The sequence below is a fragment of the Arachis duranensis genome, chromosome 6, assembly GCF_000817695.3.
Source record: "Arachis duranensis cultivar V14167 chromosome 6, aradu.V14167.gnm2.J7QH, whole genome shotgun sequence".
Lineage (NCBI taxonomy): Eukaryota > Viridiplantae > Streptophyta > Magnoliopsida > Fabales > Fabaceae > Arachis > Arachis duranensis.
The window spans coordinates 101,716,117-101,740,044 of NC_029777.3; the positions used below are offsets into that span (position 1 = coordinate 101,716,117).

The 23,928-nt window shown below is 32.5% G+C and overlaps 2 protein-coding genes across 6 annotated transcripts; both read left to right on the forward strand.

The window, feature by feature from the left end:
• Window positions 1-754: 754 nt before the first annotated feature.
• On the forward strand, window positions 755-5,910 carry LOC107495193 (uncharacterized). 5 transcript variants are annotated; one of them, XM_016116299.3, is made up of 8 exons: window positions 755-856; window positions 1,273-2,542; window positions 2,661-2,751; window positions 2,860-3,017; window positions 3,101-3,152; window positions 3,976-4,055; window positions 4,158-4,251; window positions 4,386-5,908. In XM_016116299.3, exons 2-8 carry the CDS (start codon window positions 1,382-1,384, stop codon window positions 4,898-4,900), a joined length of 2,151 nt encoding a protein of 716 aa, XP_015971785.1. In that variant the 5' UTR covers window positions 755-856; window positions 1,273-1,381; the 3' UTR covers window positions 4,901-5,908. The 5 variants fall into 5 exon arrangements, with proteins under 5 accessions (XP_015971785.1, XP_015971786.1, XP_052119247.1 ...); XM_016116300.3 differs by having other exon boundaries at window positions 763-1,158; XM_052263287.1 differs by having other exon boundaries at window positions 763-2,507; window positions 2,680-2,751; window positions 4,386-5,910.
• Window positions 5,911-18,233: 12,323 nt separating this feature from the next.
• LOC107495222 (uncharacterized) lies at window positions 18,234-21,717 on the forward strand. The gene is made up of 5 exons (XM_016116338.3): window positions 18,234-18,560; window positions 20,574-20,614; window positions 21,024-21,083; window positions 21,165-21,221; window positions 21,332-21,717. The coding sequence occupies exons 1-5, from the start codon at window positions 18,431-18,433 to the stop codon at window positions 21,404-21,406; spliced, it is 363 nt and encodes a 120-aa protein (XP_015971824.1). The 5' UTR covers window positions 18,234-18,430; the 3' UTR covers window positions 21,407-21,717.
• The last annotated feature ends 2,211 nt before the right edge of the window (window positions 21,718-23,928 follow it).

Genomic DNA, 23,928 nt, shown 5'->3' on the forward strand with positions numbered 1-23,928 from the left:
TACATTGCAATTAAGAATATTTTTTTAGAAAAATATTGCTAAAAATGTTGCTAAGAGTCTTAAGAATATTTTAAAAATGTTCTTAAAAATATTCTTAAGACTCTAGCAACATTTTTAGATTACACATTTTCAGAAAAATATTCTAAAAAAATATATAATATATTTCTTTTTTTACACAATTTTTTTCTAGATTACATGTTGCTAGAGTCTTAAGAATATTTTTCTAATAACATTGCAATTAAAAAAATTTAAGTAAAAATATAAAGCAGATACAGAGTTGTAGTTTTTTTTATATTAAATATACCAAAAAATTAAAAATTTTTATTTTTATTTTTTTAATTGATGCTCTTAAAACATTTTTTTTTCAGAATCACAATATATTTTTATTTTTGATAAATTCTTAAATCCACAATTAATAATGATTTGGATTTTTTTTTTACATTAAAAGAAAGAAATGTTTAATTGTGTTTCTTCTCTTATTTGTATATTACGTGTTTGTGTATTAAAAAGAACTTCGAAGACAGAGAAAAAAAATTAAGTATATTTTTTCTTCTAGTATTTGCTATACTTTTTAAAATTATTCAAATATTTAGTTAAATTTAATTTTATTTTTTATGTTTTTTATTTATGTAAAAATTATTTTTAGATATTAATTTTATGTAAAATATTNTAAACGTTAAATATATTATTAAAAAAATCACAAATTTTAAGATAAAACACTATAGTTCAACAAAAAAAATGTTGAAAAGTTTGATGGACGGTTCTTCTCCTTCATGTTCTGCTTCGACCTGTGCCCTCCTCAATTTCAAGAAATAATCTTCTTCTTCACACAAAAATAAACAAACAAAAACCCATTGTAAGCACTTCCTTCTTTCTTTTCCTTTCCTTTCCTTCCAAAAACAAACAACAAACTTCTTTTTTGTAAAACCCCTACCTCCCACTCCAAACACTCTTCTCTCTAAAATTCTCTTTTTCTTTTCTTATGCATTTTTTCATTTTTCTTTTTCGAATAAAAAATTTAAAATATATATATTTTTTCTCTTTTCGTCCCGTTTTCTCTTGTTTAGTTTCTCACCATTGATTTATAATTGAAATTTTGGACACTACACTTTATTTGTTCTTCATAAAACTAGGTTCAATGCCTGTGGTTTTGGATCTGTAATGAGTCTCTTCTTTCTTGTTTTACCATTGCTTTCTTATTAAACATGCTTATTGTCTGATGTTGATTTCTTTGTATTTTTTAATTTTTTTTGTTCTTCCTTACGTGTGTAGTTAATTATCTGGGTGAAGAGAAGGATTTAATTTAACTACATTCCAAGTTGTTGAAATGGTAGTTCTTCCAGAAGGGTGAGTTCATGGGTTGAACAAGAATAGAATAACAATGGATAGCTTCAGTGAAGATGAAGAATGTCCATTCTTTGATGCAATATCAGATGGTACTGACACCCCTGAAGCTAATTCAAGTCCTAATAAGGATGTGGTCTTCAATGACTTTGGGTATCAAGTTTGGATTCGGAGTCCCCCTAGTGTTCATGAGCGTAGGATTAATTTTATGAAGTGGATGGGACTCAATAAGGATCAAGTTACTCTCGAGAATTCGGTAGATGTTGATGGTATGGAAGGGGATATAGATATGATGGAAGATAGTAGTCCGAGTGTAACAACATGTTCTTGTTTCAAGGAGGAGTTTTGTTCGAATCGGCCTTCGGTATCTTGTTTGTCAAGGATGGATTCTTCAGAGGAGTTTAATTTGGTGGAGAACATGCCGTGCCGAGATGGGAAATTGGAGAGTGGAGTGAGGTGGAATCTGGATCCGGTGGGGCTATACAGGGAGAGGAATGATGGTGGAAGAAATGCAGGCTCGGATCAGCGAGATGTAGCCGAGGAATGCGAAGATTCTGAGTACTTCTTTTGTGTTTCTAAGAATTTCCAGCATGGGAAGATATGTAAGGAGTCTAAGGACATAGATGCCTTGAAGCAGAGGTCCAAGAGGAACAATAAGGGTTGGTTCAAAAGATTTGGTTCAATGAGTTGCATGGTTGATAGGCAAGGGGAATCTGATAGCAGAAGACACGATGGCGGATGTGTGTTCAAAGGGTCAAATAGGATTCAGAAGGTTAAGGTCCGGCAATGCCGGAAGCAAACAAAGGAACTTTCAGCTCTTTACATGGGCCAAGATATTCAAGCACATAGAGGCTCAATCTTGACCATGAAATTCAGCCCTGACGGCCGGTTTCTTGCCAGTGCCGGCGAAGATGGCATTGTGAGATTGTGGAAAGTGGTTGAGGACGAGACATGTAATGAAGTTGACATTCCAGAAGTTGATCCATCCTGCATTTACTTTACAGTGAATAATCTTTCTGAATTAACACCCTTATTTCTGGAAAAGGAGAAATTGAGCAAAGTGAAAGGCCTGAATAAAACATCTGATTCGGCTTGCATTATTTTCCCTCCCAAGGTCTTTCGGCTGTTGGAGAAACCATTGCATGAGTTCCATGGTCATGAAGGTGAAATTCTGGATCTCTCTTGGTCAAACAATAATGTGAGTCGATGTCATAATTACAGTTAGTGATTTAAGCATACATTCTGTCATTCTAGTATTGATTAAATGCATGGTAATTGAGTAATTGATTCAGTTCTTTGTCTTAATTTTGATTCAGTGTCTGCTGTCATCTTCAGTTGACAAAACTGTCCGTCTTTGGCAAGTGGGACACGACTTCTGCTTGAAAGTTTTTCCACATAGTAACTATGGTATGCTTTGCCGCCTTTCTGTTCTTGTTTTCCAGTTCAAGTTTCAGATGGAGCTACCTAATTTTCTTCATCATTTGGATTATTGTGTTATCTGGAAATGCCTTGTAGTGACATGCATACAATTCAATCCTGTGGATGATAATTATTTCATCAGTGGATCTATCGATGGAAAAGTTCGCATCTGGGAAGTTCCTGATTGTCATGTTGTTGATTGGACTGATATCCGGGAAATTGTGACTGCAGTTTGTTATCGGCCGAATGGTCAGGTACAATTTCTTAATTGGTTTAAATCTATAGAATACAGGATTTTATGGTAGTTAATATCAGGTGACTGATATTCTTTATACAGGGAGGGATTATTGGGTCCATGACAGGCAATTGCCGGTTTTACACTCTATCAGGTATCATATCCATATATTCTGTGTTTTCTCCTTTCCTCTAAATGTCAATTAGCTGCGTTTGGTTGATCCATGATAATTGTATGGGGTGTGTGGAATTTGCATTTCAAAATTGTTTGATGCTTGGTGATTGTTATTCTGAAGAGTAATAAAAGAGCATAGTTTTCTTTACTCTATTGCTGCACAAGTTAGGTGCCTGATTTTCATATTTGTTTCGTGAGTTGTATTTTCTGCATGGACTTGATAGATGGTCATTGTGATTGCATTTCGCCTTGGACTGTTATTTGTTGTATACTTTCCAAATCCTCATGACTAGAACTTTTAGTAGGATAAACTTAGTTAGTGCTTAATTTGAAAAAGGTAATTTTGGGTGTGACCCTTATTTGGACCTTACATAACGAGAAATGCTTTGAACCGGGCTGCTCCCTTCCCCCCTAATCAAGCTGTTTTGAACCTAAAATAAAGCTAATTCAAAAACTTAATCTTAGATCCATGAAGTATTGGTCCTTACTCCTTAGATCATGTGCTCCATTACATGCTTTGAATTGAAATAGATCAGGTCATCTGTAGTTAATTGGCTACCTATATTGTATGTATGGATAAATTCTCGCAGTTTATTTCATGAATTTTCTATATATTTTATGGTCTATATACTTTTTAATTGACAGGATGTGAGGCTTATGAGAAGAGGATATAATGTTATTTTTTGTGCCTTAAAATACTAGTATAGTACTAAATACGCTTCAAGGATTTGGCCGATTTTAAGGGCTGGGTTCTTGTTCCTGCTTATTTTTCTCTTAATTTTTATTTTTATTTTTTTTACCAGAGAATCACTTACAGTTAGATTCCCAGTTATGCTTGCTTGGTAAAAAGAAACTTCCTTGCAGAGGAATAACTGGTTTTCAGGTACTTCCGTTTCCTTCTGATTTTTCTGCTAATGAGTCCTTTGTCTTTTCTCCCTTGAAACTCCTTTTTCTCTAGTATTAACTGTTATGTTATTAATTTCAGTTTCTTCCACAAGATTCTAACAAAGTTATGGTTACTTGTGCTGATTCAAAAGTCAGAATCCTTGATGGGCTTAATGTGGTTAGTAAATACGAAGGTACGTTCCTACATTTCTTAAGAACTTTCATAGATCTCAATAGCATACCTTAATTATTGAAAGATCATCTTCATTTTTATGTTCTCATTCTGTTTATTGTTTGTGTACTAAGGAATTGTATATTTTGCTTTTAGGCCTTGGTGCAGCGGGACAAATGTCTGCGTCTGTTACTTCGGATGGGAAGCATATTTTGTCGGCATGCGAAGACTCTAATGTATATCTGTGGAATGTTTCTGACAATGAGTCTAGCTCCACGAAAGCGAAGAAGATTAAGTCCTGCGAGCGATTCTTTTCGAATGCATCGGTCGCAGTACCTTGGTGTGGTTTTGAAAGTGCTCGCCAATTAGATTTCTTCGCCAAGGGGTCACCACAAGCAATGTGTCTCAACCCTGCCGCTTCATTTTCTCTAAGTCGAGATATCTCCTCGGAGTCTCTTCCCAAGGGATCTGCAACTTGGCCTGAGGAGAAGCTTCCTATTTCAAGCCCCAAGGCTAAAATATCATCAATGCATAAATCCGCATACAAGTTCTTGAAATCTTCTTGCAAGTGCACATCCAATTGTCACGCATGGGGTCTGGTTATTTTGACAGCCGGCTGGGATGGCCGGATAAAATCGTTCCACAATTACGGGCTGCCAGTACTAGTTTAAGTCGAAACCACTCTTTCTATATTGAATGACATAATCACGATTCCATTGCCTTGCTCGGGCAAATTTCCCTTGGCAAATTACATGCTGCTGAAGTTCTTGGAGACAGTGATGTAACAGCAGCATCAGTAACTGTGCAGGTTGAGGTCAGACCTAACCCGTTTCAGGGGGCCCCGTTTCGGATTTCAGGTGATTCAGATCACATATCGGTTGCTGACATGTGGCGGCATTAATGTGATTCAAAGTTCTGATATAATCCTGGTAGAAAAATCCACAAGTGGACATGTTTTGCTTGTCTTGACACTCAATCTTGATTTGCCTTTTCTTGCACAAGAATAAGGTGGCCCTCAAGAAAGATGCAAAGTCATGTTTTAGGACTTGGAATAGGGCCTATGAGATATTATCAACTATCATCTTCATCATCATCATAACACATTGATTGAGTGAGTGGGACCTTTGGAAAATGCTCTTCTTTTTCTTGAATCGGATCATGGGGAGAGAGATTGATTCAAGAGCTGGTGGCTGGAGTTTGTTACTCAAGATAGAAATGGTGGTGAGGGGATGCTTTTCGGCTTCATCATTGGCCGCAATAACTAATTAAAAATCTCCTTGTCTGCCAATCATGCTATCAAGCTCGTGGTAGGGGCCATGAAAGCTTATGGTTGGAATTGATATGAAGATGATGATGATGATTGGGACAGTCATTTTGTGATTCTTGAAGATGTTCCTTTTATTTTTTGGATGATGATGTTACTTCACATTCCACAAATACAAACTAGTCTTAGTCTATAGCTCACTGCACTCATATTTATGCTAACAATGTCATTGACTCATAGCTCACATAAATTTTGATTAGTTGAGAAATTACAACATCTTATATCCTCACTAATTTAATTTTCTACTCTTGATAATTTGTGCCCAGATTTCTAAATTTTGTAATTTACTTGTGTATGTATCTATTTGTGTATCTATTTTGTAATTTCCATAAATGCATAAGAAAAAACAATATATGAATTTAGCCTATTTATATTCGAATCTCCTTGGATTAGCCCATTATAAGTTTCTTTATATATATTAATTTTTGTTGAATTAAAAACGCGTGGAATCGCACATTTGAGGAACATTAATTTTTGTCCACACCATGATTTGTGGTGTACACTGTTTCAGGTCAATTGTCTCTAACTAGTAACTATAGCTAACAGAGTAGTCAGAGACCGAATCTTTGAATAATATATTGAGGAAATTACCCTTTCTAATTTTTTCAAGTTTTTTTTCTACAAAAAAAAAGAGTTAAAAATTGAAACAAAACTTGACAAACTTGGTTGATGCAAAATTCAAGTTAAATATTTAATTCGTATTTTGAAACTTCACTAAATAGCTCTTGCATAAAGTTTAGTTTTGTTTGGGTAACATTTAAGAGTAACTAAAAGTTTGTCATTTTGAACTAGAAAAACAAGTTATAAGCATAACTAACTTGTTTTGAAGCTTATGGTATATGTAGAGTATGATTATTCTAGAATTATTATCATGTTACAAAATTAACACAAAATATTAAATATTAAATAATAAAAAAGTGATTTAACCGGTTGAATTCCTGTGTATGCCAACTTAGCTTGCTATCCCTTAAATCCTATTATCATAATGTACGTTTTTTAAACAACCTAAACAAAATAGATTATGTTAAAACAACTTTTAGCAAAGCATATTTAGAGAAAAAAAAAAACAACTTTCAACAGAAAGTACATAAACATAAATTAACTTTAACATGTTTATTATATAAAAGAGTTATACAAATAAACTAGTTTTAAACTTACAAATTCTCAAATCACACTTTAGATCTACTCTTCTGTTTCTATTCTATATTAAAAAATAATTATTGTACAAGATAGATGGAAAAATATATTTATTATATTTAGAAGAATAGTTTAGCATCGCTCAAAGTTGCAACAATGCATTAACTTTTGGACCAAGAATTATTCAAAAAATATAATATAATCTTAGAGAATATGGCAACTTCACGTGATAAAATTGTATGTGGACATGGAGAGAAATATTCATGAACAGAAAAATCAAGAAGAACTTGAGTAATGAATTTGCATTGAATGAAAAGTATCAAGAAAATACAAATCTAATTACTGCGATTTATATACTACTCAAACATATTTACAAATCTAACTAATAATACACTTTCAGTGCAGCTAATTGTTGCTTATTGTAACAACTTCTTATAAAGGGGTAAAATAACAATTTTTACTAACTATGTTAACAGACTAATAAAAAAAAAAAAAAATAGTAAGAATAATATTAAGTAACACCCTCCCGTAAATTTGGCGTATTGGGAGTGAACTGATCTAATAATCTAAGCTTAGAGTAAGCTTGGTGAAGGGTACATGAGCAAGAGGTTTAGTGAGTATGTCTGCTGTTTGATTAGAAGTGGAGATAGGAAGAAGATGAATTAGATGTTCTTGTAACTTGTCACGCACTATGGCAATCAGCTTCAATATTTTTCGTGCGCTCATGAAACACTGGATTTGTGGTAATATAAATAGCTGAGTTGCTGTCACAGTATAAATTGACAGGTTTGTGAATTGGATCACCAAGATCTGTAAGAATAAAACTAAGCCATTATACTTCTTGAGTTGCTAGTGCTAGAACTCTATATTTAGCTTCCAATAAAGAGGCTGCAACCGTCACTTGCTTCTTGCTTTTCTAAGTGACTAAGAAATGACTCAAGAAGAAGCAATATGCAGACATTGATCTGCGTGAGTCTAGACATCCTGCCCAATTCGAATAAGAAAAGCCTGTAAGTTCCGAATTGGAGTCTGCAGAAAAAAAATCAAGTGGCAGGAGATCCTTTGATGTAACGTAGCACCTTGTGAGCAGCTTTTAGATGTTGATTATTAGCACAATCTAGAAATTGGCTCAACTTTTCAATAGCATAACTTATGTCAGGCCTGGTGTTGAAAAGATACCAGAGCTTTCCTATGATCCTTCGATATGGAATGGAGTTAGTAAGCAACTCCCTTGTGGCTTTCCCCAGCTTAACTCCATAATCGATGGGTGTGGTAATTGGTTTGCAGTTTTCAAACCCTGTTTCTTTAAGTAAGTCCAAGGAATACTTGCGTTGGTACAAAGCAATTTCATTTTTAGATCTTGCTACCTCTAAACCAAGGAAATATTCGAAATCTCCTATATCCTTGATTTTGAATCTGTCATGATGGACACTTTTGACGTTTTCAATTTCATTTAAATCATCTCTTACCAGCACTAAGTCATCTACATATACTAGGATAGCTGTGAATCTAAGTGCAATAGTCTTAGTGAACAAACTATAATCTGACTTGCATTGAGTGTAATTGAGCTCAAGAAGAACATATTTCAGTTTACAATTCCATTGCCTAATAGCTTGCTTTAATCCATAAAGAGATTTTTCAATCTTGCAAATTGATCCAGCTTTTGCATCCAAACCAAGAGGGACTTTCATGTATACTTTCTCATCAAGTTTACCGTGTAAAAAGGCTGTATTGATGTCAATTTGTTTCAGGTACCATCCCTTCACAGCTACAATAGCCAAGACTACTCTTAAAGTTTTCAATTTTATCACAGGACTGAAAGTGTCTTTGTAGTCCACACCTGTCACTTGTGTATACCCTTTTGCAACAAAGCGAGCTTTGTGTCTTTCCAGTGAGCCATTTGAACAATATTTCACACGAAATACCCATTTACATCCAATTGGTCTTTTACCAGTTGGCAAAGAAGTTAGCCTCCATGTTTTGGTTTCTTCTAAAGCATGAAGTTCAACTTTAATAGCATATTACCAACACTTTTGTGTGAATGCATCTTCATAACATTTTAGCTCTGAATTTTGTATAGCTAGGGAGAATGCAAAATGCATGAGAAAAAATCTGGTATATGACAAAACATTGAAGATAGGATACCTTTGAGTGTACTGCTGTGATTTTGATTGTGCAATGTTGATGGTTGGACATTCATAATTCTGCAAATATGTAGGTGGCCTTGTCTGTTTAGAAGATCTTCGTACATCAACAGTTTCATGCAAGTCAGAATTTTCAGTAAAAGTAATTTCTCTAATTTTAATTTCTAAATGTGATACAAATTCAGATGTAGATTTAATTGAAGATGAAGGTTCATATTCCAAATGGTCATGAATTTCTAGATAAGATAAAATGTCTTCACTTTCATTTAAATCATATAATACATCATTATTTTGATTTTGTGCGTGAGAGGAACTATTATTATTATTGTCTAAAAAATGAATTTTAGTTCCTTCTAAAAAAACTGTAATCAAAATGATCAGAGGCACTAGAAGTATTGGAAGGAGTCAAATTTGTGGAAATTGAAATGTTCTCAGTATTTGAATCATTTGCATAACAGTAAGGAAAACAATTTTCATTGAATTTTACATCTCAAGACAAGAAAAGTTCTCTAGTTTGTAAATCAAAAAGTAAATATCCTTTTGTTCCCTCTCTGAATCCAAGATGCAAGCATCTTCTTGCTCTTGGATCCAATTTGGTCCTATGTCTGGTTAGGCTTGTAGCATAAGCTAAACACCCGAAAACTTTAAGAACAAAAATATCTGGCAAAGTTTGATACAGAACTTGGTAGGATGAGTCATTATTTAGAAAAGGAGTTGATAATTGATTTATTAAGTAAATAGCATGTCCAACACCATAATTCCAAAAGGTTTTAGGCAAGTGTGCATGGAACATAATAGTCCTAGCCACAGCAAGAATGTGTTGATGTTTGAGTTCAACAATACTATTTTGTTGTGGTGTTTCAACACAAGTTCTTTGATGTACAATGCCATTAGAGTTGTAAACATCGAGCATTAAAAACTTAGGGTCATTAACTGTTCTAATTGTTTTTACTACTGCAGCAAATTGAGTTTTAGCAAAGACAATGAAATTTTTGACCAATTGTGAAGTCTCTCCTTTATTCTTCATGAATAAAACCTAAGTAAAACGAGAATTATCATCAACTATGGTAAAAAATTACGTTTTCCTGTAAAAATGAGAATGGACATAGGTCCCACATATCTATATGCAAGAGTCAAGCACTTTTTTTGCTATACTATAACTAACTAAAAAAGGTAAATATTTTTGTTTTTCAAGATGGCAAGAATGACACGGCTTAGGGATGGTACAATCAATAAATTCAAAATATTTTGTAAGACAACTAATCTATTATGTGATGGGTGGCCTAGTCTAGCATGCCATAGATGTTGAGAGGTGTTGCTGCTAGAAACTGTTGTAATATGAGAGAGAACTTGAAGATCCTTATGCAGAACGTATAAACCATCAATATTACTAGCTGCACCAATCATCTTCAAAGTGTGCTGATCCTGTATCTCACAATACAAGTCAGTAAAACTCATTTTATAATGCAAAGATGCTGTCAATTTTGACACTGATATGAGTTTGAAGTTGAATGTAGGAATGAATAATGCATTTGTGAAATAAAGATTGTCAGAAAAAAAGTAATAGTGCCGTTGGCACAGCTAGTGGTTAAGGCACCATTGGATAATTTGAAAATAATTGGATCAATTTTGAAATAGTTTTTAAAATCTGCCAAGGTGTAAGATACATGGTCTGTAGCACCAGTATCTACAACCCATGATTTGTGTTTTTTAGTTGAAATATTCATAGCCTTAATATTGGAATGAAAATTTAAAACATGTGCCATTCTACCTTTATGAGGAGAAGGATTGACTTTGATTGAAATCTGGTTTATGTTATGAGAATGAGTCACATCTTGTTTGCTGAGCAAGGCTAGAATTACTTCCCTTTGCTCAGGTGTGAATTCAATAATATTGGTTTCACTTCTTGCCAATTGGTGGTCACTGATATTATCACTATCATCCTCAGCATTATCTGCAGTTAAGCAATTCATGACAGAATTTCTCTTCTCATAACGAGGTTTGGAATTAGGTGGATATCCATGCTTTTTGTAGCAATTATCCACTGTGTGTCCTGTTTTACGACAATGAGTAAATTGTAGTTTTCTGTGATTTTGTCCCTTGTTTGATTGATTCTTCCAAATTTTTTATTTTTCTTTCCCTGCAGAAGAATTTCCAGTATTGCCAAATGATGAAGTAGCAACAACAGCAAGAATTTTGGCATCCAAAGCAGTGTCAAAACTAAAGAGCTGTCTCTCTTGCTGAGTGATCATGGACAGAATCTTGTTCACACTAGAAAGATCATCCATCAACATTACTTGAGATTTAACAGTAGAGTATTGCTCTCCAAGTCCTCTAAAAAATTTCGTGACTCTATCCTTTTCTCTTTGAAGCCTAACAATTCCTAGTCCACACTCACATTTTGCACAGTCACATCCAAGTATTGTCCTAAAATCATCAATTTATTCCCAAAGATTTTTAAGTTTAGCAAAGTAGACAGTAACAGACATATCTCCTTGTTTTAGTGCATATTTTTCTTCATTCAACTCAGCTATTCTAAACCTATCACCTTGATAATAACGATGCTTAAGATCGTTCCAGAGTTCATAACCGATATTATTTCAGAGAATACTTTGACAGATGTTTGGACTAAGTGACAGATTTATCCAGGCAACTGCATATGTGTTGCATCTTTGCCATGCCTTAGAATTTGGATCAGTCTTCTCAGATTTGATAATAGAGCCATCCACAAATTCAAATTTATTTTTAGAGTAGGGAGCATTAATCATAGCTTTGCTCTATACACTGTAATTGGAACAAGTAAGAGTCACATTAATGATAGGTATACCTGGATTTTCAGATGGAAGTATGTATAGGAGTTGGAGAAATCTTTATTTGAATTTGTCTGGTTGATATGGCTTTGGATCTGTGCAATTTGACTGAAGAATGCTGCAAATTGTTGCGCATCCATGGCAGGAACGCCTCCTCTAGATCTACTCCTTTGATGTGATTTTTCCTCCATAACTGCAAATTTCAGTGATGAACTCACAACCTTTCTCTCTTGATCTCGTTGATCGAAAATTTATTATTTCAATTCTATGAATAAAAAATGAAATAACGAAACTCTCGTCAAACTCTATCGTGTGAATTCAAGAGAGAAGAAGAAGAAATGTATGAGAAAGAAAATGAAATATGAGGAAGAGGGATAAAGGAGATCGAGATGAATGATGAAAAGAAAAAAAAAATGAAGAATCAAAGAAGAAGGTGCCTCAATTGTGAAGTTGGACTAGTCATCATTCTCAATTTACGTTAGATCATCGTAAATTTGAGGGCAAGTAGCTCATTCTTCAATTAGTATTCTCAATGTTTCTCCATCCACGCTCACCGCACCATGATAAAATTGCATGTGGACATGGAGAGAAACATTCATGAACAGAGAAACCAAGAACTTGAGCAATGAACTTACATTGAATGAAAAGTCTCAAGAAAATACAAATCTAATTACTGCTATTTATATCTGCACTACTCTAACAGATTTACAAATCTATAGTGACTAATAATACACCTCAGCACAACCAATTGTTATTTATTGTAACAATTTCTTATAAAGGAGTATAATGGTAATTAGTGACTAAGAGAATGGGGGGTTGAATCTTAGCCCCTTTTTGCTGAATATTAATTTCTACTTTTTCAAAGAAACTTCAAGAGATATTTCTGCTTTTGTCTCATAACAAGTCAAGAGACATTTTATTTTTGTCTCGTAACGGGTTAGGAGATATTTTTCATTTTTGTCTCCAACGCAACAGAAACAAAATAGGAGTAGAAGAGAAAGAGATAATCACACCCAGATGTATCCTAGTTCAACTGTTAAGTGCAATGCAGCCTATATCCAGTCTCCATCACAACAGTGACAGAATTTCACTATAATCATCAGATTACAAACACCAATTCTTCCCTAGGATCTACTCAATCCTATCTGGGACAAATCCAGATTCTATCCCCAAATCGGAACTTGACTCGAACTCCTACCAAGCTTTTAACCGCAAAGTGCTAACCCAACTTGTAAGAGAATCTCCACAGGATCATGAAACACAATATACAGATGTACAAAGAAACTCTGAGACATCTGTGGCTTTTTCTCTAATATTGATCATTGTCTTTTTTTTTCGGTGGCTTTTTCTTACAAACCTTACCATGTTTGCCTTTTTCACCATGAGATTTATACAGACAATACTAAGAAAAAGAAAATAAAATAAACATCTTTGAAGCTGAAGAACTAAGGAAGCTTGGGTAGCTATGAGAACTCTGTGCTTTCACTTTCTCTCCTTGTCTCAACCCTTGGCCGTTCACCCTTATTATAGAAGGGGAAACTTCCAAGGTTGAAACCGGTTCAACCAAGCAACTTCTTCTCCAACCCAAAAAACAGCTTCGGTTCGGACATAGAGAAGAGAGAGAAAAAATAAAAAACCAACATGCATGTACCTCTCTCAACCCTTTTCATCAAGCTCCTTCATTCTGAGCCCTTGATCTTGACTTTGCCTCCAAGAAAGAACTCTGACCCTTGATGAATCTCTGACCCAGGAGTGCTTCTTTCCTTCCATTTTTGCTTCTTCCAATCCGTAGCTTCAGAGGCTAGCTTAGGCTAGCTTCCTTCTTTGATGAATAAAAATGGAAATGAACTTTTGCAACTGAAATCTTCCTCTCTGACAAAGGAGGATTGCTTCTATTTTTTACAAAAAAAATCTTGAAGCTTCTCATCAAATCTTGTCTTCAATGGCAAAGATCTTGACATGCCTTGTTTCGGATCTTCCTTTTTTAAAGGCTATCATCATTCTAGCCTTTTCTTCTTAGACTTTTCTTGTGACTTTACTTTTCTTTCTTTTGATAACTTTTTCTTTCTTCCTCTTCTAGTTGAAGTGACCGAATGAATAAGAGAGAAGAGAGAAAAGAGACAAAATTTTCAATGCAATATTAAATCCAATTTAATTTTAAGTTTTGATTATCTATACATGTATTTAATCAAATTGGAATTTGAGTTCCCAAGGCTTTGTTTGATCATAAAGAAGAATTGTCTTGGGCTGTGCACTAATTTCTTGGCCCAATTTGTTTAACCATTTGATTCAAAATGAATTTGCATAAGGCTAGCCATTATTGATCCAATTTGGACTTGATTAATTTCTGACCCAATACAAAAATCTGTACACTAACAAATTTATCATACAAACAATTAAAAACAAATATTAAAATAATTTTCTAATTAATAATATTTGATTATCATAATAATTTAAATTTTTCAAACTCAATAGAATAAAATAACAATTTTTACTAACCATACTAACAAATTAATAAATAAATACATAAAATGATAGCAAGAATAATATTAAGTAACATCACGTGTCCAACGAGATATATATATAGTGATGAATTAGTGCACAAACGAGGGGATGCATTATTGTTCTGCTTCTGCTTGCAGTTAAATTCAATACTCAACTATATACTTTTAAGTGATACACATTGACAAGCAATAATACAAGTTCTATTATTAAATTTTGGGAAGGCGGGATATTCATATATATGCAGTTTATTTTATCTACAATTTAACATAACAAAAGAAAGATATAGGAAATGTTAAATGGGAAAAAATAATCATGAAAGATTTCGAGAGAATGAGAGAGAAGAGAGAGCACTTTTGAGAACGTTTCTATCGAGAAATTGCATGTGTTAGTGCATGAATGAGGTCCAATATTGCTCGAATAATGTAGGCCTTAAACTACAATTGTTTGTTGTAAAGTATTTAGACTGATCTCTCAAATTTGTGTAAAATCATATTGCAAAATTGATATGAAAGAATATGAAAGCTTAGAATTCTATTTATAGGATATATGATTCAATTATTTCTATTTATAGGAATTTCAAAATTTATATCTATTACAAATTGAGTGAAAATATAAAATTTTATCAAAATTAACTGTTGCAGGTTTTCGGTCAAAGAAATTAAACAATTAACTTTTCAAATAAACAATTAATTCTTTACCAAACCTTATAAAAATAATTTGAATTTTATTAGAAAGATACATCAACGACTCTGTTAGATAGACAATGAAGAATATTTGAAAACATGAAGAATAGATTGAAAATTTGACTCAATAAAATTAAAAAAAAAAACTTCATCTAAATTACTTTACTAAAAAATCTCATTCAATAATTCAAAAATTTTAATCATTCATTATACCTTAATTTATCAAAATACCAACTTTTCTCTCAAATCCTTTGCGGTCGCCGATGTCACTTTATCTCCAACCAGTCTCCATCGCCGCCGGGATTATCCTCACCGCCATCGCTCATCTATAGTAAAAATAACCATCTACTTAAGGATAAAAATAATCATCCGCATATATAGTGAATTGAACATCTAACATATTTTAATTATATATAACTAAACTCAATCCAATCAAATAATCATCCACATAAAAATTAAAATAACTATTTGTATATCTATTAAAATGACCATCCTAAACTAGCTATGATTGAATACCGGAACTTAAACTCAGAGAGACGGCAGACAAAAGGACGGAAATTATCGGAGCCCCTGGTAGGAAGAGTAGCACCGTTGTAGAGTTCTTGAATTTGAGATCAACTTGAGGAGAAAAAAAACTGATGAAGAGATTTTATATTTTAGTTTCACACACAACCACAACAAACTAACAACCACTCCCTCCATAAACTCTCTCTTTCTCTCTCGGGATCCCTTCCCTTTCATGTATCACACACGTTGCACGTCAAAACTTTCCCGCAAAATAAATAAGCTTCAACAAAATAAATTCTCAAAGGAATAATGAAAGGAAAAATAACACATGACGACGCCGTTTGGTGGGGATGAAACACTTGGATGGAGGTGGAGGACGGAAGCACTTGACGTTCGCGAGGATGCTTGGGCGGCGTCGGCGAGCAGATGGGGGCATCGGCTAGAGGCTGGGTGGCGTCGGACCGGAAAGAGGAGAAGTGAAGCGACGTCTAAGTGTCTTTGCATTTTGAAGATGACAATAGAAAAAGGAGGTTAACGTGATAATTGGGTATAACTGTACGATTTAGTTTAATTGCTAATTTTTATTTTTCAAATTTTAAGATTAAAAATAATTAATTAATAATTTAATTTATAATTTTAATTTTATTTTTTTTTACTCTATTGTTCACATTGTTTACTTTTTTTTATTGTTTTTTTATACTTTTCCATCAACTAATTATTCTATCTAACAAATAATCGATTTATTCGCCTAAGGAATTGATCCTTGTATGTGAGAATTGCTTGGTTCCAATAAAAAAAAAGAGTTCAATAATCAATTTTCTAATAGAATAATGAATTCTTTCTTTTGTTTTGGCATTCCTCACGTTTTAAAATATTTAGACTATTTTTTCAAAAGCCTTTGATAGAAAATCATTTCAAACTTGTTTTAGGGGAAAAGATATATATCTTTGAAGAGTTTTAACAAAAGAGAGAGGCACTTATGATTTTGATTCTTAAAAAAATAACACAAATTCTAAAATACTAAATATTTTTTAACAATTATATTATATGTTTAAAATAGATAATTACCAATCATCCAAATATATATATATTCTGAAATATTACCTAAAATTTAAATAGATTTAAATTTGAAAATAATATCTAAATTTTTTTAAGTGAGAATTTTGATTTGTTTGTCAAAATAATGGTTTAATCGACGTCCTTATTTAAACGGTAGTAAGAGATACTTGAAGGAATTTCGATATTTAAATTAGTACAAATTTAAAGCAGATTTTAAGCGAAATTGAACTAGTAAAAATATCTGAGTATTAGAATATTTATAAAATAATAATATAGAATTTAGTCATTTCTTGGAGATCAATTCTAAAAATTATGAGTGGTTATTTCCTTACAAAATGAAAAATTACCTCATTTTTTAGGCTTATTACCACCTAGTTGTGATAGGCCAAGTAGTGGGGAGCATTTGACTTGCTCTCCAAGTCGGGTCAGATACAAATTTCAAGGACCCATATCCAAGTTGACCCAATCTATGTGTAGAGGTGAAAAAAAGTTAAGTGACCTACAGTTTAGTTTAGCTTGTTATAAAATAAGTACAAATTCAGACTCTTATAAAAGTCTTAATATATTAATAGGTCAAATTTAAATTTACTAATTAATTTTATTGGTCTGGTCTGTCTGAACCTGTTAATACATAATTACATATATAAATAATTTTTTATTATTAATAAAATTTTGAGATATTTTAAATTTATTATATCTAATTATAAATACTTTTGTATATTTGAAATACTTCAAAGTTTAAAAATTCTTATAAATATTAAATATGACATATTACATATAAATATTTTTATTAAAAAATAGCTTTTTAAAATAATATTTTTATTTTTATAAAAAAAATTATCAAACCTTTTAATAGGTTTCAAGCAAGGCCAGGCTGAATAATAGGCCAGACTTAGTACTTAAAAAAAGTTTATAGCAGGCTGCAGACAAAACTCAGATCAATTAACTACATGAAGGTCAAGGCTGTTAAGAGTAAAATTTGGCCTATTTTCATCTCTATCCATGTGTTTAGGCCACATAGATAAAGACTTAGTTTGGTAAAATTTTTTATTTTTTAAAAGTAGTTTATAAAAGTTAATTTTTAAAAATTAATCTTTTCAAAATTATAACATTTGTGTTTGGTAAATTAAATTAAAAATAATTTTTAATAAATAATAAGTGCATTTTGTAAAATTACTTTTAAAATTTAAAAATATTATAATAGACATTAATCTAACAATTAAAACACAAGCACCTCCACTCCTATTTACTTGGGACAGCTTTTTAGTTGAATGAGAGTCTTTTGCGAGGTAGAGCAATGTCAGATTAGATAATACCATTCTCAATAGTGTTTTTGTCCTATTATCTTTGTTTTAGTGTCATGTTTTGTCCTGTCTCTAAAAACAAACACAGTCAATAGATATGTAATTTTAAAATATATAATATATATAAAATAATAAAATAATCAATATTATAAGATGAAATAAAATTAAATGGGATAAAAATCCATCTTTATCCACTCCATTGCCATCCATGGACATAAGTATGAACAATATTCCGTTTGTTTCAAAATTAAGAAATATATTCCAACAAATTATATTCTCGAAAAAATAAAATATGAAAATTTTATACCCGGATATTATAAAAAGAGTTTTAATCGGGAATTAACCAGAGTAAAACTAACAAGAGGCAATTAATTAAAAAATAGATTTATTATAAAAAAATAATTTTTATTATTTTAAATTTTCAAATTTTAAGATTAAAAATTAAAAAAAAATTGGCTGAGTTAGCTTATATTACAGGGAAGTCCCTAGATCTTCTCTTATAAAAATTGTTTATTAAGTTCAACAAATGTGTTCTCCCTCAAACACTTTTGTAAAGAATTATTAAAATAATTAAAAGTTAAAACCCTAAATAAATCCTTTTCCCTCAGACAAAACCCCACACGACCTGCCTTCTCTTTCTCTCTCGTCGCCGCCCTTCTACTTCTTTCTCGCCGGTATACTCCATTATCTCGTCTAATACGATATACCGCGATTCCTTCGGTGATTGGATGGGTTCATATTCTCGGGGACGCGATTTCTTGTTCTGCCAATTGTGTGGCACCATGCTCACTATCCCTTTCAGGGCTTCGGATAAATACGCTCACTGCCCTTTGTGCAAGGCTAAGCGAAACCTCAAACGTAAGCAACCCCTTTCTCTCTCTCTGTAAATTAATCTAGCATACCTAATTTTCATATTAGGTGCAATTGCTTTGTTTCAGAGTGTTCACTAGAAATTTAGAATCAAGTATGCTTATGCATGTTTAACCGTAAACTGTGGTAATTTTGATACACTGCATATTGGCTCTGATAATTATCAAGGTCACCTGTTCAAGCCGTGGGAAGCCACTGATGTAGACTTGGTTTGGTAAAGTTTTTTTTGAAGAGATGTGCTTTTCAAAAGCACTTGGTTTTAGGTTTGTTAAATGAAAAGCTTATGTAATTATGTTTGCAGCTTTTAAAAGCCTGGGTACTGTTGAAAGCACGTAAGGGAAGCTTTTCAAAGTTGGTGCTTATTAAAATTAAAAAGTCTAATATAACATTGTACATTAATTAATATTCAAATTTAATTCTTACATTAATGTTTATTATAGAATTTTTAAATTTTAAAAGTTATTTTACTAAACACACTTGTTGTTGCTTATGCTTATCAAAAATCATTTTTAGTTTAATTTACCAAATACAGATGTTACAACTTTTAGAAGCTAATTTTTATAAGCTACTTTTGAAAAGTAAAAGTTTTACCAAACTAAGTCGCAATTAACAGGTTAGGCTAGGCTAGGCTGCTTATATTACACCTTTGGATGTAGCCTTTCTTTGGACCCTGTGTTAATGCGAGACAATTGTGCATACATTGGCTCTGATTTTTTGCTACTAGAAGTAAAATTTATGTTTCTTTCTAGAGTTATGTTAGTAGGTTCACACTTCACAGAACCACACTTTGTCCGATGGTAAATGAGATGTAAGTTGACGCAGTGCCACACGGCTTTTCTACTAGGTGGAATTGGGTGCATAAAATGCTGTTACGTCCTATCATGTATTGTGTCTCTTGTTTGTAGTGAGATCATTTACACTTAACAGAATTCTATGTTTCTGAGCCAATGTTCTGTGCAATGTGTTTCTTGTTTGCTTAGCTCTTATTTTATTTGTGGCTATCTCTATGGTTGTTCGTCATATTCTGTTTAAGAGATTTAGGTTAGTGATTCGCTTATTGCAATCAGCCTGTCATCGTATGTGCTTGTTGGCTTGCAGTAAAATGGTCGCCATTACAAATGTTTTCTATGTACCCTTTTTGCTATTTTGAAATCTTTTATATTAACAAGGTGTATCATAAGATAGTAAAGAGTATAGTATTTTTTTTTGGGTTCTGTATCATGTCTAAGGCCATCAAAACAAAATATGAGAGTCACTTTTCTGTAGTGCTAGTGTGCTCTGGATATTTAAAATTTATAGTTGAATGGTGTATGTTGAAGCCAATGTGATACGCGCTTCAAATGTTCGTGATATGAAGAGTTCAAATATTATTTAGAAGTTATTAGTATATATTTTTAAAATGTTCAATTTAATTTGATATATTTTAATTTTGTTTATTTAGTTACTAGATTGAGCTTTATGTTTGTGGGTTTAGGGTTTTCTTTATTTTAACCTAATAAGATGTTATAAATATCTCATAAACTATTGACCTTTTGTAGTCGTCATATTGAGTGATTATAGGTGCCAAAGCACTTTTTTTTTTGGTTTCGTGATGAAACCATAGTGTGGACAAGTGAGGTTGAGTGAGTCCCTCTCTTGTTGCACGGGGAATTGGATAGAAGGTTGAGGAGTCTCTTCGATTCAATTCCCAAACTATGATGCGGACAAGTTAAGTTGAGGAGTCCCTTTCTTGCTGCGTCAAAGAAATTGGGTAGAAAGTAGAGTGATTCTCTTTGTATTCCATTTTTCAACCTATCTCTTTTATTTTCTATTTCAATTTCAATTTATCTTTTTTAATCAATTTCAAGTAATGTCTTTTTGTTTATTATCACAAGGGATCTTATATCTATCTGGATATATCACTTTCCTTTCTTGTTCTTGTATATAGATATACCAATATGCAAATATTATTTTACATCTGTTGACTATTTATGCATCCTAATTGAATGTCTTTATCTTCAGATATTCGCGGAAAGGAAATAAGTTACAAAATTTCTGCTGAGGTACGCTTTAAATTGGCAGCTGGTCTCATCTGTTGACAGATTTTTCAAATGGATTATTTCTTGTCTAAAATATGACACAGTATATTACCATGTTCATCGACTGGACTTATAGCAGCTCTCGTAATTGGATGTAGAGGCCTAGTTTGAATAGTATATGCTCAAATCAATAACCTTTATATTTTGAAAACTGAAAATGTCCACCTAAAACCATCACTTGACAGATATGAACCATAAATCCATGATATGGTGATGCTTATCTTTTAAGTATATGCTAGTAAATGAAGGGTTGTATAGCTTTTTCTTTTTGTTTCTTCCTGGGTGGGAATTGATGAAAGATCACCATTGTAGGAGTTTGAATAAGTGTGAACTTTTTGGCACGTGTTTCTTATCTGGTATTGGTCTTTGACAGGATATAAGAAGAGAACTTGGAATCAATATAATCGAGGAACAGAAGGTGCAATTGTCTAAGGTAATGCATCCTACAATAAGTCTAAGGTCATCATCATCAAGCAGGTATTTGCTTTGTATTAATGATCTATTCTATTGACAGGTCAACAAGAAATGTGATAAATGTGGTCATGATGAAGCTACCTTCTATACCAGACAGGTAAATTTTTAGTTATGCTGTATAATGAAAGATTTGCCAGTTTAATTTTGAAGGCTATATTATATATTTGTATTCCTAGTTTATTTATGTGAAATTCTGGTAATCTTCAGATGAGATCAGCAGATGAAGGGCAAACCACTTTCTACACATGTCTCGGTTGCGGCTTTCAGTTTCAAGAGAACTAGGTGGGCATAATGTATTTATGTATTGCATGCATCTTTTTTTTTTTGTGAGAGAGCGCATTTCAATTGCAAGTTATGAAGTTCTTTGTACCATGAAAGATGTCTTCAACATTCTAAATATTGACATAGTGGTATTAAAAATAGAAAGGAAGAATTTTATTGTTTTTAATATACTTTAGATCTTTTACCTGTGTTATTTTGTTGCATAATGCAAGGACACTTCTGTTAGTCTTGTAGTGTGCCAGTTATCTATAGGTTATGTACTGATAAAAATTCCATTGTATTCATATTAATTAAGGCTGTTCAATTTTTCAGAGATGTCATTTCATTGAGTGTAGTACATTTGTTTTACTACATTTAGGAATTCCTTGACATATATGTGAAATTGTGATCCTGAGTTTCATAGTTGATACTTTCAAAAAAATAAAAAATATATTTGAATTTTTATTCATTTAAGCATTAAAAAGATAATTAGAAGATGAATTAGAACTCTCAATCATTGCTTTATTCTATTTATTGACTAAAGTAATGAGTTTATGACATAATTGTTGTTTTTTTTTCTTATTGGGAAAACGACATAATTGTAGTTCAACAATGATGTCTGCTATTGAACTTTTCTATTTTATTTTTGGCCATATGCCACTAAATCTTTAAGAGGAGGAAATCGAAGGTATTTTTTAGGAGTTAAGGTATTGAAGTTTTATACCAAGGTAAAATGCAACAAAACCAAATAAACGTATGCATCCAAATAATGCTGAGTTCTTATTTTTTGTCCAAATAATGTTCCACCTTGTGCCGGGGGTAACTTTGATGTGCACCATGTCCATCTAGATATTGTTTTTTAAAATAATATAAAATAAAATAAAACAAAAAGAAAAAAAGCAAAGAAAAAAACAAGAGAAAATCCATGCATGATTAACATCTCTTGCAGCTCGTGTTTAGATTTTTGTCTCTAAAACAAAAACAGACAAAAAAACACAAATAGATAGATGAATATTTTTTTCTCATTTTTCGAAAACACAGAAAATAGAAGATTTTTCTTTTTTTGTTTCTAGGGCAGAAAACTTTCTCCCTGCTCTATCTTTGGGACCAAATGAGTTTTGTGTTTACTATCATGTATTTTTGTTTTAGAGACAGAATCGAAACACAACCATAACATACATAGGGGAAAAGAATCACATAAAGGAACGCATTCGAGGTCTGGTTATAGACTGTGCCCCATCCACATATATGGTTGTTCCTGTCATGTAGCGGGAACCATCACTTATCAGGTATATCACTGTTGAGGCGAGATCGTTCTTAGCATCGAGCCATCTCTCGAGTGAAGCCTAAAGGAAATTTATTTCACAAAAGTTCAACTTAAAATGATAATGATGTTGTTCATTAGATGATATGAAACTAAATGTTCTCTTCAATTACGATTCAGAAAAAAGTATATATTGGAACAACTACACAGAGCATGGTTTAATATGAAAAATAATCTGGCGGTTACTCTCTCGGTCTCTCCATCTACAATTATAGATCACTTTTCACAAAATCACATTCATTAAGAAATCATTAACTTGTAAAGTATTTAAAGTAGTTAGACTACTTTAATTTTGAAGCTACCATAATTAATAATAACGATATAAGTGGAAAAAGCACTATAAAACATCCTTAAAGGCTTAAACAGTTAAACAAATCAAGCACAGAATACAACTAGTATGTGTTCTAGAAGTACGCTTACTTCTAGTTATAGTCCAGCATGGAAAACTCATAGCAATTACAAAGAAACAGCAGGGAAGGTCCACTTTGTTATTCAACTAACTGAAATTTGTTAGTCAGCTGAAAGCATTCCTAGGTTGAATGAAATCAACCGGTCAAGTCAAACAATAATATTCCTCTTTTTTGTTTCTTGAGAACTAATTGTATTCACACAATCACTCTCTTTTAACATAAATAAAGAAAATCTTTTGTGAATATCATGACCTCAGTCAAATCAAAATTGACCTTTTCTTGCCACTATCCTGCTTGCTTTTCCATTTTCAATCACATGCTTTCAGTCTTCAATTGATCTCAACAACCAATAATTTTCCAATCCACTTACCAACTAGGGTATCATTTCTAGGTAAGTTCAGAGTAAAAGTAGTTCACAACTATTCAAACGGATTAAAAGGAGAAATAAAGCTTTTGATAGATAAACAAAAATTTTAATGAGGAAAATGAAAAAAATGGAAACACACTAAAGTGGTTAAAAATAAGTATTTGATGTAATTTGCCCCTTTAACAAGGAAGAAGATTTTCCTTAGGGGTGGCGTGTATGTAGTAGGTTTCCCGGTCAACCCTCTCCCTACTGAAAGGTGAACTCAGATAGGGGCTAAGGATTAGTCGTTAGCTCCTGGCCAACTAATACCTGAAAGTTTACTCCTAGTGGCCTAAAGAAAAAGAAGTGTTTGATGTAGTTTGCCCCTTCAACGAGGGGGATTTCATGCCCCTCCATTTTCCCTTGGACGCCCCCTTTAATTTCATCATCCTTCTCAAAATTC

Coding starts and splice junctions, on each gene's coding strand:
- LOC107495193 (XM_016116299.3), top strand. CDS start 1,382: ATGGATAGCTTCAGTGAAGATGAAGAATGTCCATTCTTTGATGCAATA. Junction 2,543..2,660: donor TCTCTTGGTCAAACAATAAT/GTGAGTCGATGT, acceptor ATTTTGATTCAG/TGTCTGCTGTCATCTTCAGT. Junction 3,153..3,975: donor CCGGTTTTACACTCTATCAG/GTATCATATCCA, acceptor TTTTTTTACCAG/AGAATCACTTACAGTTAGAT.
- LOC107495222 (XM_016116338.3), top strand. CDS start 18,431: ATGGGTTCATATTCTCGGGGACGCGATTTCTTGTTCTGCCAATTGTGT. Junction 18,561..20,573: donor GGCTAAGCGAAACCTCAAAC/GTAAGCAACCCC, acceptor CTTTATCTTCAG/ATATTCGCGGAAAGGAAATA. Junction 21,222..21,331: donor CTACCTTCTATACCAGACAG/GTAAATTTTTAG, acceptor GGTAATCTTCAG/ATGAGATCAGCAGATGAAGG.